The sequence below is a fragment of the Heterodontus francisci genome, chromosome X (genome assembly GCF_036365525.1).
Source record: "Heterodontus francisci isolate sHetFra1 chromosome X, sHetFra1.hap1, whole genome shotgun sequence".
NCBI classification, from domain to species: domain Eukaryota; kingdom Metazoa; phylum Chordata; class Chondrichthyes; order Heterodontiformes; family Heterodontidae; genus Heterodontus; species Heterodontus francisci.
Window position 1 is genome coordinate 13878477 of NC_090421.1, and position 20359 is coordinate 13898835.

Consider the following 20359-nt stretch of genomic DNA (forward strand, 5'->3'; position numbering starts at 1 on the left):
GGGCTGTGCTGTGTTGTGCAGGTTCTCTCTCCAAAGGGCGGGCTCTCTGGTGGAATCAGGACTCTCTGCAGTGTTCAGGTCGTGATGGGGTCTCTCCCTCTGTCCTGGCTCCTGGATTCTTGTTGTTTAACTTCAACTTTCTCTGAAAGATGAAGGTCAATTACAAGCTGTTCTACTTAGGAGTGAGAACTCCTGATTTCTTGGAACAGATAGCAATCTCAAGCGGGGCGGCTCATTTAAATAGCTGAAGAGGGCCACCCCCGATGATGTGGAGGGGGTGTGCTGTCCGTCCCTGTTGATGGCGTCAACTGCCTGTGCTCAGGCACTGATGCCATTTTTAAAGGGCAGTCAGCCCTACCGATAAATTTAAATATTTAAAGACATTGAATAAAATTAAATAAGTACATCTCCTTCGCCCTTCTCCCACCGCCCCCCCCATAACAATTAAATTAATTATTTTCCCTTCCCCCCCAAAACACTTACCTTTACCATCTGACCTTCCCCCCGAACTGCAACAACTACCGTGGAATCTCCCTGCTCAGCATAGTGGGGAAAGTCTTCACTCGAGTCATTTTAAACAGGCTCCAGAAGCTGGCCGAGCGCGTCTACCCTGAGGCACAGTGTGGCTTTCGAGCAGAGAGATCGACCATTGACACGCTGTTCTCCCTTCGTCAGATACAGGAGAAATGCCGTGAACAACAGATGCCCCTCTACGTTGCTTTCATTGATCTCACCAAAGTCTTTGATCTCGTCAGCAGACGTGGTCTCTTCAGACTACTAGAAAAGATTGAATGCCCACCAAAGCTACTAAGTATCATCACCTCATTCCATGACAATATGAAAGGCACAATTCAACATGGTGGCTCCTCATCAGAGCCCTTTCCTATCCTGAGTGGCGTGAAACAGGGCTGTGTTCTCGCACCCACACTTTTTGGGATTTTCTTCTCCCTGCTGCTCTCACATGCGTTCAAGTCCTCGGAAGAAGGAATTTTCCTCCACACAAGATCAGGTGGCAGGTTATTCAACCTTGCCCGTCTTAGAGCGAAGACCAAAGTACGGAAGGTCCTCATCAGGGAACTCCTCTTTGCTGACGATGCTGCATTAACATCCCACACAGAAGAGTGTCTGCAGAGTCTCATCAACAGGATTGCGGCTGCCTGCAATGAATTTGGCCTAACCATCAGCCTCAAGAAAATGAACATCATGGGGCAGGACGTCAGAAATGCCCCATCCATCAATATCGGCGACCACACTCTGGAGGTGGTTCAAGAGTTCACCTACCTAGGCTCAACTATCACCAGTAACCTGTCTCTCGATGCAGAATTAAACAGACGCATGGGAAAGGCTTCCTCTGCTATGTCCAGACTGGCCAAGAGAGTGTGGGAAAATGGCGCACTGACACAGAACACTAAAGTCCAAGTGTATCAAGCCTGTGTCCTCAGTACCTTGCTCTGCGGCAGCGAGGCCTGGACAACGTACGTCAGCCAAGAGCGACGTCTCAATTCATTCCATCTTCGCTGCCTCCGGAGAATCCTTGGCATCAGGTGGCAGGACCGTATCTCCAACACAGAAGTCCTCGAGGCGGCCAACATCCCAGCATATACACCCTACTAAGCCAGCGGCACCTCAGATGGCTTGGCCATGTGAGCCGCATGGAAGATGGCAGGATCCCCAAAGACACATTGTACAGCGAGCTCGTCACTGGTACCAGACCCACCGGCCGTCCATGTCTCCGCTTTAAAGATGTCTGCAAACGCGACATGAAGTCCTGTGACATTGATCACAAGTCGTGGGAGTCAGTTGCCAGTGATCGCCAGAGCTGGCGGACAGCCATAAAGGTGGGGCTAAAGAGTGGCGAGTCGAAGAGACTTAGCAGTTGGCAGGAAAAAAGACAGAAGTGCAAGGAGCGAGCCAACTGTGTAAGCAGCCCCGACAACCAATTTTATCTGCAGCACCTGTGGAAGAGCCTGTCACTCTAGAATTGGCCTTTATAGCCACTCCAGGCGCTGCTTCACAAACCACTGACCACCTCCAGGCGCTTACCCATTGTCTCTCGAGATAAGGACGCCAAAGAAGAACCATCTGACCTTCCCCCCGAACTGCACAAAGTTGAAAGTGCAACCCTTCCCACCATCCCCTACACCCATGACGTTTATTTGACCCTGTCCCGCCGCCCCCCTGCACTGATAAACTTACCTCCTCCCCCACCCACTAGTGTGGCGCCTCGTTTCCCTGGACGGGGATCCAAAGGCGCAGGAGCGCCGGCTGCTGGGTCGGAGATCGCGGCGGGCCGTCAATATTAGACGTAAGCTTATGTAAATCTACCAATTTTATTAATTTGCATATACTGATTATGGTCCTGTCACCGAGCCGCGAGGGGGCCGCCCTGGTGCCTCGCACCCGCCGGGAGGTTCAGGCCTGGCCCTTCTGGTGTCGAAATCCATGGCGGACCTCATCCGGAGCCATCACCAGGTCCCCTCCCCCCACAGCCGGCCATGGATCCTGACGTCGAGGGCTCCTTAAAATCCAGCCCAATGTATGTCGATTTCTGCCAAGCGCTTTGGGGAAATGGTTGGAGGGCAAGGCAGCAGAGGGCATCCATCTGCATCTCCTGGTCACCACTTATGAGAATGGTGTGCAATTGCAGGAAACTCTGGGAGGAGTGAGCATGATTTGTAAGAAGAGGGACAAATAAATGGCCAACATGAATTGGTAAAGCTTTTATTTCTCATTATATACAAAATGTACGAATGGAAGAGGAGATTATGCATATGTATACAACTCCGTCATCCACATACCTCAATATACAGATAGAAAATACACTGAGCTTCTTACCTGCATCTCCACCACCTTCCCCCAAGTCAACAGGATGTAGAGGTGGGCAGGAGGTGCCAATAGTCTGAGTGGGTCCTGTATCTGGACCTAATCATCTGGAGGAATGGGATGATCAGAATAACCTCTTCTTCCTCCTCACTTCTTACTGTGTCCCAGTCTCTATAGTTACCCTTCCCTCTTGTAGATAATATCCAGTATTCAAAACCTGCACAACTTGATTTTGTGCCCCCTACTAAGAAAGAAAGTCAGACAAAAAGGAATGTTAAAGAATCCTGAACTGTGTTAGAGGCCATGTTGCAAGCAGGAGACCCTTAATGTTACTTTACCTTTGACCCTTAAGCGGCCTATCTAACTGTCTGATTTAGATGTGGTTTATTCCTATTAATTCTATGACCAAGCAAAGCTGTAATCCAAGCATGGAATCGAAACAAGTCACTAATTCCATTTTAATCCCAGTAAATAGAATGCCAGTGAACCATACCCCTTCCTCTTCACTCCCATTATTCTATTATATATAGACATTCCAATGAACGGAATCATTGCTAGTTTTCTCTGGTGATATTTCAATATTCACCTCTCAATGACCCATGTACAATACATTCTGATGGGGTAAATCATCTTTCATTCACTCCCACCGTGAGCTATTTCAGTTAATCAAATCACATCATATTCACCCTCGTATGGAGTTCCTGATTTACACAATTTGCATGCTGTCAGTACAGAATTTGACCAAAGTATTAAATATTCCCAATTACTTGAGTTTTCATGGCTTATATTTGATACTATCTGTCCAGCACACATCAGGCAAGCTCTCCATAGTTACATGCGATCTTAGTAACAGCATTACATTGGCAAATACTAAAGGCTCTGATTTATATCTGGTTATAGAAGCTTGAGATATTAAGTGGGCTGAAGTACAAACATTTCAATTGAAGTATCTTTATGCAACAGTCTAGAGAAATCCTAATGTAGACATTATATTTCTTGATAGCAGTATGCATTTATTGGGAGACATATACATTTGTTTGACCTGTCATGAAAACGAATATTCAATAGCATTACTCTCAGTTGCCTGGTCAGTGTTTTAGTATCTTCCTTTGAAGAAACATTTAAGTAAATTCTCCTCACATCTTGAAAGTAGAACTTCTTGTAAAATGCCACTGCCCCTCAGTTAAATGGAAACTTTCCATGAGCATGCAATTAGTTAATAGCCTCAAATTGCATGCAAGTTACTGTTCATTCCTAGAATATACTCCAGATACTTTTCAATGTCAGTTCAGGTAGTGTTAGAGCAATAAGCAATACCATAATATTTTACTTTGTGATTCCAACAGATTGAGGAGTCTGATAGATTGATGGAGCTACGCTCACATGCGAAAGGGGGTGTTGAACTTAAGTGTCCAATCATGAAAGAGAGTGAAAGATTGACAAATCTGGCAGATTAAAGGGGGTCACATGTTGAAGAGTGTTGCATTGAAGAATATGCGCACTAAAGGGTCAAACCAAGTAAAAGGTTTTAAGAGATGAAAGTGTTTTGGTGAAATGAAGAATCTTGTAACTTGGAGTTGAAAGGACTGAAGAATTCAATAAATTGAAGAGTCCAATACGATGTGGAGGTTGATAGTTTGAAGAATCTGTCTGTCTTGGCAAGCTCACTTTTTGGATCCAGCTGATTTTGTAGAAGGACCCATCAACATTGGGGATTGGTTTTTGTGGGTTATCTTAATCTGGAGGAGACACATAAAAAAAGAAGGCTGTCAGTAAATTGAACTCTACACTATTTTTATCCTGCATAAACCAAAAGATCTCCTTCATTTTTTCCCCAGGAATGTTGTGCTCATTCCTTCCACCTCAGTACTCTTTGTTTCCAGACTACGTAATTTAGATTTTTTTTCATTTATTTACAGGATGTGGGTGTCACTTGCACGGACAGCAATTATTGACCATTCCCAATTGCCATTGATTAGGTGATCTCGAATACAACTGAGTGCCTTGCCAGGCTATTTCAGAGGGCAGTTAAGAGTCAACCACATTGCTGTGGGTCTGGAGTCACATGTAGGCCAGACCAGGTAAGGATGGCAGATTTCCTCTTCTGAGGGACGTTAGTGAAGCAGATGGTTTCACTAGATTGGTCCCTGGGATGACAGGGTTGTCCTACAATGAGAGGCTGAGCAAATTGGGCCTATACTCTCTGGTGTTTAAAAAAATGAGAGGTGATCTCATTGAAACACACAAGATTCTGAAGGGGCTTGATAGGGTAGACACTGAGTGGTTGTTTCCCCTGACTGGGGAATTTAGAACACGGGCGGCACAGTCTCAGGATAAGGGGCCAATCGTTTAGGACTGAGATGAGAAGAAATTTCTTCACTCAGAGGGTTGTGAATCTTTGGAATTCTCTACCCCAGAGGGTTGTGGATGCTCCATTGTTAAGTATATTTAAGGCTGAAAGACAGATCCTTGATCTCTCAAGGAGTCAAAGGATTTGTCAATCAGGCAGTAAAGTGGAGTTGAGGCAGAAGATCAGCCATGCTCATATTGAATGGCGGAGCAGGCCTGAGACCCCATATGGTTTACTCCTGTTCCTATTTCTTATGTTTACAACATCCAGTAGTTTCATGATCATCATAACTGATGCTCGCTTTTAATTCCAGATTGATTTAATTAACAGAATTTCTTCTCTCTCCAGCATTTGTTTCAAGTCAGCAAGGTCAATCAGTTACCTTTTCACACTCATACATTTCATAGAGTGTACATTATCCCACTATGAACAATTATCTGCATAACATTCAATGGGTATATTGTCTTCAATACCCACATTGTACAGAATCTCACTTAAAATATTTGACAAATAGAATCCCATACTCACTGCCACCACAAGAGCTAGTGTTTCAGCAGCCAAAGTACTTTAAACAACCCTTTTTATTTTCCGAGCTTTTCAAGCTAAAAAGGACAACATTTCCCATTTTCACCCATAAGAAATATTATGAAACCAGCTGCAGTTGAATACCCATCAGGAAAATTAGCATGTGCAGCATTGCCAGAAATGACTAGTTTCCTGTTCTTTGGGTCACCTAAGGATGGGAACTTAAGTACGCATTTCTCCAAATGTAAACTTTTAAATGTTTTATTTGTCCTTAAAACATTCTCGACTGAAAAAGAGTGTTTCATCTCAGTGCTCAATTCCAGTGCATCAAAACTAGCATCTGTTCCAGTCTGAGCGCACAACTGACCAATCAAGCTTCATAATTGCTCTGTCTCTTCTTTAGATATAACATAATCTTTCTGTGAAGACCTGGTACGATTAACCAGGATAGGAGTAACTCTCTCTAAATAGGATAGTTGATTTAAAGTTATTCCAGACCGACTCTGCTTAATATCAAAACCAATATATTTAAAAGCCCCACAAGCCTGACTCCCAATTTTAAATGCCATTCTAATCTCATTAGTGACACATTTCTCAAATTCTGCATAAGAAATCAACACACATCATGAAAGATGTCTGAAAGATTTCAGATTTCCTTTATGATAACAATAAAACATTGCGGGGATCTGCTTCTCATGGAACACAGCCTATTTTCAGCAAAACAGATCTCACTGAAAAATACCACACCCTGGAAGCATCATTCAGGCCATAGAAGCATTTGTTTAGTTTCCATAGTTTTCCTTCTGCATCTTCTGCCTCATTGGGTGGTTTCAGAAACACTGCAGAAATGCAGCTTTTATGTCATTTGATCTACACTCCCATGAATATGTGGACAAAAGAACTAAAAACAGATTTGAGGTTACTTTTCCAGGTGTGGGAGAATCCTCTCCAACATCTGTATCACCCAGTCACTCTTCAAAATCCCGAGCAACTAACCTCGCTTTAGCCTTATATAGTCCCATCTGTAAGGACTTTTTCACTGCAAATGCACCTATGTGACAAAGCTGGTTGCCTCTTAGCTGGTACCTCAGAATGACATCTTTCTTCTTGGATTTGCCTGGCAACAAAGACCATGTCAGAGGTTCCTTTAGAAGGCCTAAAGCCACATTGCATCTCTGGGAGGATTTCCTCATCCACAGGAAGTAGGTAATTCAGGAAAATGCTTGGCAGGATTTTCCCTGCTATGGACAAGAGGGAAATATCTTGATAGGGACAATTATTGCATTCCTATAGTCGAGTGGGGGGAAGGGGAAAGGGGGGTGGGGAGTTCTTTTCCCTCCCAAATCCGTAGGATGGGTGCATGGAGTCGAGATGTGAGCAAATGTCTGCCGGCTTTGAAGACCGCAGTTGGAATAATATTGGGGCTGCATTCTTTGTTGTTTTTCATCTGTTGCAGCTCTCCCATCAATGGTGGTTCACCCATGGATTCGATCACAGAGAACAACACCAGGAACTCTTCAGTGCATTCATTGACAGGACCAAATTATTTGACTCAGTAAATTGCGAGGCCCTGTAGTTGTCCTCCAACGATTTGGATGTCCAAGAAATTTCATCACAATCCTGCAATTGCTTCATGACGACATGACTGCAACTGTCTTGAGTGGGAGATCGGAAACTGACACCTTCAAAATCCGGACTGGGGTCAAGCAAGGCTGTGTGATAGGCCCCATACTATTTACAATCTACCTGACAGTGGCTATTCACCTCAAAGATAACTGCCCTCTGGTGTGAGTATTAAATACCAGCTAGATGGAAAACCCTTTAACCTCAGTCACCTCCGTGTCATAACTAAACTGACCACCATAGACATACATGATCTACTGTTTGTAGACAACTGCAAAGTCATTGCCCACTCTGCAACAGATTTGCAAGCCGCTCTCGATCTCTTCAATTCTGCACACAAGAAACTCGGCCTGTCCTTGAATGTAGTCAAAACAAAACTCATATCAACCCACACCTGGTCAGCCAAATATTCCACCTCCCATATATGTTGAAGGAGAGACTTTGGAATATGTTGAGTACTTCCTATGCCTTGGCAGCCACCTCTCTCAAAAGGCCACCACTGACGAGGGATCCAACACCAGATCAGCTGCACCAGCTCCGCCTTCTACAGACTATGGCAGCGAGTGTTTGACAACAAAGACCTCCACAAGTCAACAAAAGTCCTAGTGTACAGAGCAGTTGTTGTCACCACACTGCTGTACTGCAGTGAGACCTGGACTGTGTATCAGCGACACATTCTATCAGCAATGCCTCCGCCGCATCCTCTGCATTTAATAGGAGGACCATTGAACAAACACTAGTGCCCTTCTTGAAGCCAGCTCCACAAGCATTCAGGCAAAACTCCCGCAAAATCAACTTCGATGGACTGGACACTGTGTCCACATGGCTGAAAATCATCTCCCCCGCCAGATCTGGTTCTCACAACTCTGAAAGGGCCAATATTCCAGGGAAGGACAAAGGAGACACTTCAAAGACACTCTGAAGCTCTCCTTGTAGTGTAGCTACATTGACGTTAACGACTGGGAGGAGCTTGCTACCAATCGTTCAGAATGGCGACAACTTGCCCACCAAGTTGCATCACACTGCAAGTCTCAGTGCCTTAATGATGAGGCAGTGCGACAGCAGAGAAGAAAAAAAAAAGGAAGCAAATCCTGGACTCGGAAGCCCACTACCTTGTGGAACGTCCTGCCCCATGTGCCCAAAGATCTGTGAGTCGAAATTTGGCTTGCTCAGTCACATGAAAACCCATGGCAGAAACTCACGACCCTGAGTAGATGTTGTCCTCGACCTTTGCTTTGCCTCTCTTATTAATTTACCCTCAAATTTATTGGCAGCCACCTAAATTCCACAATCATGAGGACTTCTACTTGTTCTGTTCTGAAATAGTAGTGTGAGCCTTTATTACATTGCACTTTTATGTCTGTTGGGACGACTACTGCTCTTGCACTATCGGAGAGTCATTCTCTGGTGTGTAATCATTTTCTAACACAAGAATCACTTTCGGACTCACTATCAGTACTTGCACTGCACTCTCACTCTCCACTCTTTCACCCCATTCTGCCAGTCCATGGATCGCGCTTCTTGGCCATCATCCTGAACATTCAGCCAATATTTAAACTTGCCAGAAGCTTTTCCTGCACATCCCACAATTGTTGCATCCCTCCATTCACTAGAACCTCTGGAATATATGTCACTCAAGTACCCACTCTGGGTAATTGGCCTTTGGATGTGATAGCTCCGTCCTGTGTGTCATGATCACTCACATTACTACTATCCAGCCCTTGATCTACTGTGTTCTGTTCATCAGAACCTTCATCACAAAACATAAACATTTGAGGTACAAGGTGTCTCATTTACTTCTATCAGCTGCTCAGCATCTGAGATTTTGTAATTAATTTCAATTGTGAGGAATGAACCTTAACAGTTTGATTGCCATGTTTGATAAGTACTGTCTTACCATCATGATCGATTACCTTACCAGGGCCTTCCCACTCTTTATCACCCTCTCTTTTATAATGCACCAAATCTCCTGAATTAAATTCTGTCTCAGATGGCCTTAGATGATGCCTCAGTGCTCTCTGAATTTTTCCGAGACCTCAGCATGATGAAAGCCTGCCTCCCTGCATGTAAAGCATTCAAATGTGAAGAAAAATGGAACTAACTGAAGTACCTTCTGGAGCAGGAGGACTATCACACAGCACAGAAAGCAATTTGGGATTTTGCCCATAGACTAATTGATAGGGACTATACCCTCCGACCATCTGGAGTGAATTCTTTGCATAAACTGCCCATGCAAGGGCGGTTGTCAACTTGTAGTCTGGTTGATCAGCTAAAATTTTATGCAGGATTTCATTAATCACTGCATGATTCCTTTCACAGAGTCCATTGCTGAAAGGACTTTCAGATGCAGTATTTATGATCATGATGTTCATGTTTTCACACATATCTCTGAACTCATCATTGGCAAATTGCCCTCCATTACCAGTCAGACACTTGGCTGGTGCCTCTCCATTTCTCCATGATTTTATCTATAATAACCCTTTTGTCCACACTATCTATTATTGTGGAAAGACTAAATCTGGTCGCCAGGCCGACAAAATGTAGAATGAAAATATTTCTGACTTTGTTCCATACCTTTAAACCCATGGCAATGACCTCATTAAAGTCATGTGCCAGTGGAAGGCTTACAATACAACAAATACAATACTATTTACAGATTTCACACTGCTCACTAATCTCTTCTATTGCCTCATATACTCTTCATCAAACACGTCTGCAGCTTTTAGCAGGGTTTTTAACCTTTGACATGTAGGATAAGCAAATTGTCTATGTAATTTTAAGACAAGTTGCTTTTTTTCTCTTTTATTTTCATCACCTGATGCCATTAATACTCGTCTAACAGTCTGATGAGAAACATCAGGTTTTGTTTAGGGGATACAATAATTTTCAGACTGGGTAAACTGCAGATCCACTGACTTTCCAAAACAATTGCTTTATCATGCTCCAAGTCAAGTTTCATTTATGTCTTTTTCATAGAAGGTTTACTCAGCAGCATTAGGTATCTCACTAGACACTATATCAGTACTGACAAAATGACTTACTCCAGCTATTTTACATGGAATTACAACTCTCTTTAGTGACCTCCATGTGTTGTCATCACCAAACCTAAAGCAAGTAGTACTTTTATATTCCTTAACCTTGCATTGATCATTACTACTTAGTGAATCAATATACCATTTTAACCAATCTGTTGCACATACTGTTAAAGTACAAGCACTATCTCGCACTGCACAGTTAAAGGAGTCTGTGATAACACATTCATCACAGGACTAAAACTCCTTGTGACTAATTTAATTTGTTTGGCTACATTATTATCTTCATCCTCTTCCTCAAAATTCTTTGTTATGTGTAATTTCGAAGACCCTTTTCGCTTTGGGCAGTTCACTGCATAATGATACTTCAAGTCACATCTGAAATGCCTATTAACTGTTCTTGGGGCATTCCTGGGATTCATTCGCCTATTATTACTGTTCCAATTCTGCCTTTGCTATAATAGCCAGATCTGATCAGTGCTTTCATCCTCATTCTGCCCATCTTTAATTCTTCCACTGTACTGACATCTGTGCCCAGTATCTGGATTCTTTCAAAATCTGGAAATCATTGTTTGTGTCACTGTGGAATGTTCCAAATGTTGCATGAAGGCTGAAGTAAATGACTGTTTCCCCAGGAACTTTATTAAGGCAGCAGACACCTGATCCAACAGGGTCTCCCTCTCCAAGAACCGAACACCAGTAAGTACCAGTAGCCTGTCCATATGAAACACCTTAGCACAATCCAGCAATTTAAACAGTAGGGCGGATCCAGGGATCCCCAAATTGAATATGGAATGACCATCTGTTTTCTGAAATATATCAAATTCTGACCATGCCTCATAAACATTTAACAAATTACCTTTCTTGGAAATTTTATCCAAGAACTCTAATAGAGAGTCCAAACCTTTTTCACTATCCAACTGACGGGCACCATCTCACAAAATACTTCACTTCTGATTTAACTTCTTGTAGGAAGTGACACTGCCAAAGCCATGCCTGGTTTCCTCTTCGGTAGGGACGTAACCTGTGTCCACATATCCACTTTGTTCTTCTCTTGGGAATGTGGTTCAGACTCTGAGAAATGTGGAGGGTAATCATACCCCAACAGTTTACACGTACTTTCTGCCATTTTTCACAATGGTTACGAGGATTGTGGTTTTCGGTCTGAATTTTTTTTTCTCCTTAGCTTCCAACCTTCACCTTTAGGCAACCATCCTCTGCTGCCATGTTATAATCCAGAAAGCCAGTTGGTGAAGGATAGAACTGGAGCCAATCTTTAGACACTTTTATATTTATCAACAGAGTTATACATTACAAGCAGACACCTCCTAAACCAACAACCACAGTTTTAGTTTGTGTCTATTTTCATACCTCTTTTGATCCAACAAGAAGGTTGCCAATAAAGAGGAACTAAGTGCCCCTTTTGAAAGATGCACCACTAATATACTGTAACAAAAACTAGAACCTTTAAAGGGAACTTAGCTAATCAGATTAGAATGACATTCCCGGGGTGCCTTACAGGGGTCAATTACCCACCTGTCAGGAGGCCTGAAGTGTAGCAGTGGACACTGCGTGCTCCCTCTCCAGGGACACCCAGGCGTCGACGTAGCCACGGAAGAGAGGCAGGCAGTCAGGCCAAACAATCCCCTTGATCGCCTGCAGCCTGGACCTGTTAATGGCCATCTTGGCCAGGCCCAGGAGCAGTTCCATGAGGAGGTCCTCCAATCTGCCTGCTCCCCTCAGCACTGAGCAGCCAAAGATCAGGAGCGTGGGACTGAAGTGCAGCCAGAAATTGAGGAGCAGCCCCCTCAGATAGTGAAAGAGGATCTGCAACCTCTCTCGCTCTACATAGATGTAAAACAGACTCCTCCAGGACGCAGAAATTACAGGTTGCCCGGGAGTTTGCGAATCAACTTAACAGCCTGTTGTTAACACCATCCGTGCCAAATCCCTGATGGACAAAGAGAGGACTCCCGCATAGACAGCCTCCCATCTGGGACCCCCTCCTCCTCTTAGCATCTGCGAATAGAAAAGTGCCATTTCATTAGCCAGTGAAGCAGCGCCTTATCATTTGCCAGCGGAACAGTGCTGACCATCTCCTAGTATTATCACTCATTGCTCTGGTCAGGATCATGACTTAGTTTCTGCACAATTTGTAATCTGAAAGATGGATTCCTCACTCAGTCAAACCATATATCAGGAGCTGTGACTTACCGTACATGGAGGCTGAACCCATGGCTCCCCATCAATCTGCATTGGCAGCAATCTTTTTGTCCTGAGGGAGAGGCCAAAATAATGAAGTGAGAGATGAGCCAGCATTCTGGATCAATACAATAAATAAACCTGATCGAAACATTTGTCACGTTTGAATTTGTCTTTTATTTCCGTTGAGCTTGGAGGCCATTTGGCTTCATCACAACATTCACTCCATTTCTGTTACCTGATAATGACGTCAGAACATTGAGCCAGTCGCTTCCCTGCACTCTTCAGTCCTGCATAAATCTGTCCCATTTCAATCACTCCTTCCAGTCCCACCACCTCTAACAGTTTATCACTCAACTCTGCAAAGAAAAACATATTGTAACAACCTTTTACTAAGATCAAACGAATCCCTCCTGTACAATTTACAGATCAGACTCTAATCAATAGGGGTGCCATGACATTCTGGAGTGGATATCTGATGTGAAGTCGAGTTGTCAACTCTGGTTTGACCTTGTGACATATGATAATGTGACATCTGATCACATGGTGTCTAATCACATGACATCTGATCATCCGTGATGCCTGCAAATGGTACTGCATTTACCTTATAAAGATTGAGCATCTCGTAGTTGAGTATCTTTACTTGTGGTTTCAGGAGAGCAGCTGCTGGACGAGGAATTCCAAGAAGCAGGAGGGACCCGCTAGCAAGGGAGGAGTGGGAAACTGAGGCCAGGGAAGAAAGGAAACAGAATTGGAGCACTGATTCAAAGGGGGGAATCCAGAGGTGGGGAGGAACTTTCATACCATGAGTAACTAACAGTTAGCTGTCAGTCCTCACCGGAGGAAATGGTTCCTTTGTATCTACTCTATCAAATCCCTTTAACATTTTAAACACAGAGTGGGACAGTTGCCTTGATGGCTGTGGATTCTCATCTCTTCCTTTACTTTGACCCTGGTTGCCACGGTTACCCACCTTGCATGCACAACTTGAGGGCATCAGAGTCAGTTATTGCTGCGTAGGTTTTGTTTGGCAGGCCCTTGTTTTCCCCTTTTTTGTTTTCACCCCACAGGTTTGAGCCCCCGTGCATGCTGGGAATGTTGAGGATGGCAATTCCCTCCAGAGATAGGTTGCTCAGGTCTAAGAGGGTCCCACAGCACTGCAAAAAGAAAAGGAAACAAAGATCAGAATGGCCACATATCTCCACTACAAAACTGCCAGGGTGCTTGAGGGAGGACGGTAACTTTTAACAACTGAATGCCCATTTCTCATCTGAAACAAGGGTAGCCCCTTGGCTGCCCTCGTACCGCCCAAGGCCTACTTGGTGCAATTTGCGGGCAGGCCTCTACCCGGGCCAGCAACCTGCTCTCCCAAAGCTGGCGGGAGGCTGCTTGAATATGCAAATTGGCAGGGCATGCTTGCTATCGGACTTCAATTGCAATTTTCAAGCACTAGCAGGCGTCGCTCCTGCCATTTCTTCCAGGCGTTGAGCGGGCTGACCACCATTCCTTCAAGGGACCGCTGGAGGCCACTCCAAAAAGCACACAGGAAGCTTTGAGTACTTTATGGTGGGCCCAGAAGCAGCAGGATAGTTCCTCCTGGGCACCCCCATCCCCAAAAACTCGCTGGCCCATTCTCCTGACTCCCTCGCCATCCCCCTGCCAAGATGGGATAATGCGACAGATTATGGAGACAAGAACTGAAACTTTTTGAACTGGGAGTTCCCCTCGAGAACCCCTGCTAAACGAACATTAACATTAAGCAGCGTTGGACTCACTCACTTCGATTTCCAAAACTTCCTGCAGGCTTTTGCATGTGGCGGAGACAGTTTCTGAGGTAGCAAACTCAAAATACCACAGTTTGTTCTTCATCCTTTCAAAGGAGAAAAACGACAGTTTGGAATTAGTTGAGGTTTGCATGCTTGCAGGAGAGCTTGAATAAATATACAGGTTATATACTGTCTTGTTAACTGAGATGCCACACTTTGTGCACATTGATTTCAGGGATGTGTTTATGAGTGAGGGGGGGCAATGACATGACCAGTTGGTGCTTCAACACAGGGTGCAGAGTGAGCGTGAGGCTCAGTGCCTGTCTGCGAGTCATAATGTGCAGGATTTGAACCCCATTTCCACAGTCTGTGAGTGGAGGCTGGAGCCCCGGCTCTGAACTGGGGTGTATGGGGGTGGGGGGGGGGGGGGGGGGCGGGGAAAGGGGGTTACTTGTGGCTGAAAGTTGTGGCTGGTATAAACCTGGTTACAGCCTTTGAAGGAGCCTTCACATCACGGCCTGCCAGACTATCATTCCGTGATTTCACCAAGGGAAGGCTGTGAAGAAACTAGTTCAAGAATGGCGTTAAGAATGCCACAACAAAAGGTCAGATTTACCCAGATTTGATCAGCTTCTAGTCCTCGGAGTTAATCTGATATGAAAACATCAACCAGAGGTGCTTTCTGCAAGCTGAGTTGAGATAGCAACCACAAATCAACAAGCACTGTAGTGGTCAATAGCATTTTACTTTAGCTCCTGTGACATAGTTCTAACTGTCACTACAACGTGAAGGGGACTGGACTCTGTATTAGAAAGAATCTGCGTGCAAAGTCTCTGCTTTCAGAAATGGGCGTGCTGAACTCACCTTTACTGTATGATTGCGCATGGTACCGCCATTGTTAGAACCCAGTCGGTTTTTCATCTCACTGGTTTCAGTGAAGGTGAAAATTATTCTGCCCCCTCCCCCCAAACCACCACACACAGTTTATTTTGTGACAATATAATGAAATGGCTGTTCACCTCTCTACTCAATGTGCTCCAGGAACACAATTACAATAATGTTAACCCTAGCTGTGATGTGCAAAGTAATTGGTGAGGTAGCACGCCTGAGGTGAACAATAAACCTCTTTTCTAATTCTCTGATAACAGCGTACAGGGCACATGTGCACGCAGGCGCGTGGAATATACTCTTGGAAATTCTGATATTCAGTCTAAATGCATCATCGGGGAAATCTTTGTCCTTTTCCCTCACACACACATATCTCCAGATCAGACTGGGAGAGTGGTACCACTCGCTGCAATTGCCTGGAGCTTGTTGGATTGATTGTATTGTGTATAGTTCTGGTCACCTCATTACAGAAAGGATGTAATTGCACTAGAGAGGGTACAGAGGAGATTTACGAGCTCTGGAAAATGCAGCTATGAGGAAAGATTGGATAGGCTGGGGTTGTTCTCCTTGGAACAGAGAAGGCCGAGGGAAGATCGGAGTGAAATGCACAAAATGGTGAGGGGCCTGGATAGAGTGGAGGTGAAGGGTCTATTCACCTCAGCAGAGAGGTCAGTGACAAGGGGGCATAGATTTAAAGTGATTGGTAGAAAAATTAGAGGGGAGATGAGGAAAAATTTTCTCCCCCAGAGGGTGGTGGGGGGTCTGGAACTCACTGACTGAAAAGGGTAGCTGAGGCTGAGACCCTCAACTCATTGAAAAGGTGTCTGAACATGCACCTCAAGTGCCGCAACCTGCAGGGCTGCAGACCAAATGTTGGAAAGTAGGATTAGAGTGGGGGGCTCGTTTTTTGGCCAGCGCAGACACAATGGGCCAAGTGGCCTCTTTCTGTGCCATACACTTGCCATGATTTCTACAATTGTGGGAGTTGGAGAGAAATTTCCCAGAGATTTCTTATTTCTCCAATTGCCTGAAGGCTTTCTCTCTGGAGTTTTGTCTCTCCCAGGTGTTTGTGGGTGATAGGTGGAGAGATGTGGGCTGGGATGGTGGGTGGGTGGGACAGGCTCAGTGGCCCTGCTGATCTTTTCCTGTCCTGCCTTTTGCATATGTCCGGATATGGTCTGGATTCGCTCCTCCTGTTAGGAGCTGGAGTGCAGCAGGACTGCCAAACCTCTGGTGTTGACCCCACTGCAACCCAGGCGCACTGCCCTCGCACGGATTTCATTACTGATGCAGGGCACGTGGCTGGAAGAAACCCCAGTACAAAGCAGCAGCCCGCCACTGCCTAACAAGGGCACCAGAAGAGATGGGGAGCAGCTTGAAGAGGGGGCAGATAAGCCCCAAGGAGCTGAGCACTGACTTTTGTTTTCAGCCTCAGAGCAAAAAAAAAGTTACGAAGAGAGCAAGCAGTGCCGACGAGCGCAGCCACCAAAAGTGGGCCTGCAAGTCTTCAACTGTTGCTGCAGAGCCTTCATCCACCACTCTCCTGGATGGATCAGAACACCAGGCCCTGTCTCCCTGCCAGCCTGTACCTGGGTGAGGGTGGTGAAAGGGGCAGCTGGCAGTTGTTCCTGCTGGGTTGGAGTTTGGGGGACGGGGTGGACGGGGAGGAAAGTTTAGGCTTCCCTACCTGAATTTCTAGCCAATTTGGGGCGGTATGGTGACCAATATGTCTAAGGTTCATAAGTCAACCTGTTAAGTCGAATTCAGCTCACTGCTGAAAATATCCCGTCTAGAATGTTTAATAATTACACTCTGGGTCAATCATAGAATTACAGAGCAACCCAAGTCACATGAATTGATGTCTTCGGCTGAGATCCTCAAAGATGAAGACAACATAGCATGCTATGAACTATTACTACTTTATTTGAAAATCTAAATGAACACAACTCATTTCTTCATAAGGTTAAACATGGAGATTATGACAGACAGAGATCAATAGTTGACAGAGTATAAATCACTCCAGGTACCTTAAGTACCTCAGGTGGGCTCTTTTGACTATAGCACCTCAAAGTTGCGATATGGCTGAGCAAAATTAGATTTTCATTTATAGTCGGTTAGCAGCTGACATATGACCTGGCCATTTGGGTCAATCCTGGTCTGCTGTCTATTTTTGGAAGCTTTTGTTGAGGTGTTGTCCACAGCCGTTGTCTTCATTCTTTAATTGTCTTCTCCTGGATTATTTCTTTTGCATGAACTTATTTCTCAATACTGCCATCGTGTACCTGAGCTTTCACACAATGCTAATAGGTGTGAGCAGTCAATGAGGAGACACTTCCAATTTTTACTTGTGTCAGCTGAACCTGTCGAGGCTGAATCCCCATAGGATTACTCCACTCATCTTCTGTTACTTCAATGGAGGAGCCACAGAAGCAGCACCCCCCCTCCTCGAAAAAAACCCACAGCACCATTTACATCAGTTTTCCAGGGGTTCTGCACCTTTTCCGCCAAAGTTCTGGCAGAGATCAGAAGAATCTCTGCTGGGAATTCATCCCCTCATCTTTCTTATCCTTTCAATCTCCACACTTCTAAATTCCTTCTGCTTTTTTGAGCTTCCGCCTAACTTTTGGAACTTCTCAAAACCGTCCCAGTTCTGATCTTTCCTTCCTCTTCTCTCCTGAGCTCATCCATCTGCCCATTGGCCTTTTGGCTTGCCTGCCCTCTGACCTAACTGCTTGCCTGGCTCATAGATCGGGGAGGGGTTCTACTTACCTTCAATTTGACTGGGACAAAGGTGATTCCAAGAACCAATGTCAGGAGGGTTAACTGGGGAATCACACAAGCTCCTTTTGATGTGCCAGTCAATTTTGCCAGGCATACGTCAAGAGTCTTGATGGCAAAATTTTGCATGTTCTAACAGAAGTCAGAACTTCCTGGCCAGTTTGTGTTCTTAATCAGCTACAACTCGAGGACCATAAATCCTCAATATACCCATTGATTGAATGGAACTGAATACTAGTTGGGGTTTATAACTGCCCATTTTTCCATTCCAATGTCTGAAATGAGGGTCTGTATCACATTTCAAAGTGGACAGGAGAAGGTGGTTACTGTGTTCCAATTCCAGCTGTCACTCAATGCTCTACACAAACTAAGATCAAGGACTTTGATGAACTTTTACACAGTTGCACGCTTTTATGCTCAGAGTTTTGTCTTGCCATCATGACCCAGTGATGCTGTTGGTCTGAGTGATCTATAGATCTGGTGGAAGCTTTCATACTTATCTCTGCCCAAGTGGCCCTGGATATAGAACTGGTCAATCAAACCAAAGACACAATGGAATGCCTGGAGCACCTGGCCAGAAAATGGTCACATCTCATCCAGGTTTCACGCGCTCCGGAACTGCTCAATGTTGGAGATGGTGCATCATCTGCCTCTTGTATGCTTAATTGCCGATGATCTCTTTTCCCGCGAACAACCTTGGCCCCTGTAATCCACTGTGCAAAGTCCATGCTAGTCCGTTCACATCAAGTCGCAAGTTTCAGTTCCTGGGAGACAGTTCTGCTTCTGACAACAGCCTTCGGACTGCGGGCATGAGCACCGGGAGAGAGTCTGAGGTGAAACAAGGTCACAGGGCAGCCTGTGTGGGAGATGTTACTGTCAATGGCAGGAGGGCTCCTGAGAATAGATTGAAAGCATATTGTTGGGTGCAGAGTAGATAGAGTTTTACTGATCCATTTGTCCTACGAGCTACCCAACGGGGTTGAGGCTGGGTACAATAAGTGTTCTGTTCCTTAGCATCTTTCATCTTAATGAGCCCAAATTTAGCACATTAGGAACAGAGGAACTGCTAGATGAAAAAAGACAAAGGTCCATCTATTTCAAATTACTCATCAGACTGCAGCCCTGTGGTACTAAAAGATATCACCACAATCATTCCTGTGTTTGATGGCTCAGTGACAATTCCATGGTATATAACTGACTCCACAGATTCAACTCATTGTATACATTTAAATATTGACTAACCTGCTGTTGAATTTTTCTGGATACTTCTCTCTCATTACATGAAATCGATGAGCAATTGATGCATCCTTTAAGTACAAAAAAAAGATACTAGTAATCAGAACTGTCCCGTGCTACTTCCATTTTACAATGAGGCCCTTAAAACACAAGACCACAAATGTGGATTCAACAAATGTGGGCTCCGCCAGGGCCACTCAGCTCCTGACCTCATTACAGCCTTGGTCCAAACATGGACAAAAGAACTGAATTTCAGAGGTGAGGTGAGAGTGACTGCCCTTGACAGCAAGGTAGCATTTGACTGAGTGTGGCATCAAGATTGAGAAAGTGGTTAATAAAGCATACGGGATCCTGGGCATTATGAATAGGGACATAGAGCACAAAAACAAGAAAGTTATGATAAACATGTACAAAACACTGGCTCGACCTCACCTGGAATATTGTGTCCAGTTCTGGGCACCACACTTTAGGGAGGCATTAGAGAGGGTGCAGAAAAGATTCATGAGAATGGTTCTAGGGATGTGGAACTTCAGTTGTGTGGATAGATTGGAGAAGCTGGGGCTGTTCTCCGTAGAGAAGATTAAGAGGAAATTTGATAGAGCTGTTCAAAATCATGAGGGACAGAGTAGATAGGGAGAAACTGTTCCCATTGGCGGAATGATCCAGAACCAGAGGACACCAATTTAAGTTCCCCTCCAAGTCCCACACCATCTTGACTTGGAACTATATCACCATTCCTTCACTGTCGCTGGGTCAAAATCCTGGAACTCCCTTCCTAACAGCACTGTAGGTGTACCTATTAACATGGACTGCAGCAGTTCAAGAAGGCAGCTCACCACCTTCTCAAGAGCAATTAGGGATGGGCAATAAATGTTGGCCTGGCCAGTCACACCCACATCCCAAGAACAAATAAAAAAAACAAATGCCCCCTCCATCTTGTCCACTCCATCATTTCTCGCTCTTCCCCCTGAACACCCATCTCTGCTTTCCTGTCACGCTGTTCTTGGCTCAGTGGGTAAGCACTCTCACCTCTGAGTCAGAAGGTCGCAAGTTCAAAACCCATTCCAGAGACTTAACATACTCTTGGATGACCGCTCAGTGCCATACTGTGGGAGTGCTGCACTGTTGGAAGTGCT

At 44.8% G+C, this 20359-nt stretch overlaps 1 protein-coding gene across 4 annotated transcripts in view; it reads right to left on the reverse strand.

Moving 5' to 3' along the window:
• Positions 1 to 2705: 2705 nt before the first annotated feature.
• LOC137358667 (diacylglycerol kinase beta-like) overlaps positions 2706 to 20359 on the reverse strand; it is a 157396-nt gene continuing 139742 nt past the window's right edge. For all 4 annotated transcript variants that reach the window (XM_068024816.1, XM_068024815.1, XM_068024817.1 and 1 more), the window contains exons 19-24: positions 19230 to 19294; positions 14335 to 14425; positions 13529 to 13712; positions 12794 to 12914; positions 12568 to 12628; positions 2706 to 4562 (exon numbers count right to left, since the gene is read on the reverse strand). In XM_068024816.1, coding sequence (XP_067880917.1) covers positions 4488 to 4562; positions 12568 to 12628; positions 12794 to 12914; positions 13529 to 13712; positions 14335 to 14425; positions 19230 to 19294 — 597 coding nt within the window. In that variant the 3' untranslated portion in view covers positions 2706 to 4487. The remainder of the gene's footprint in view (positions 4563 to 12567; positions 12629 to 12793; positions 12915 to 13528; positions 13713 to 14334; positions 14426 to 19229; positions 19295 to 20359) is intronic.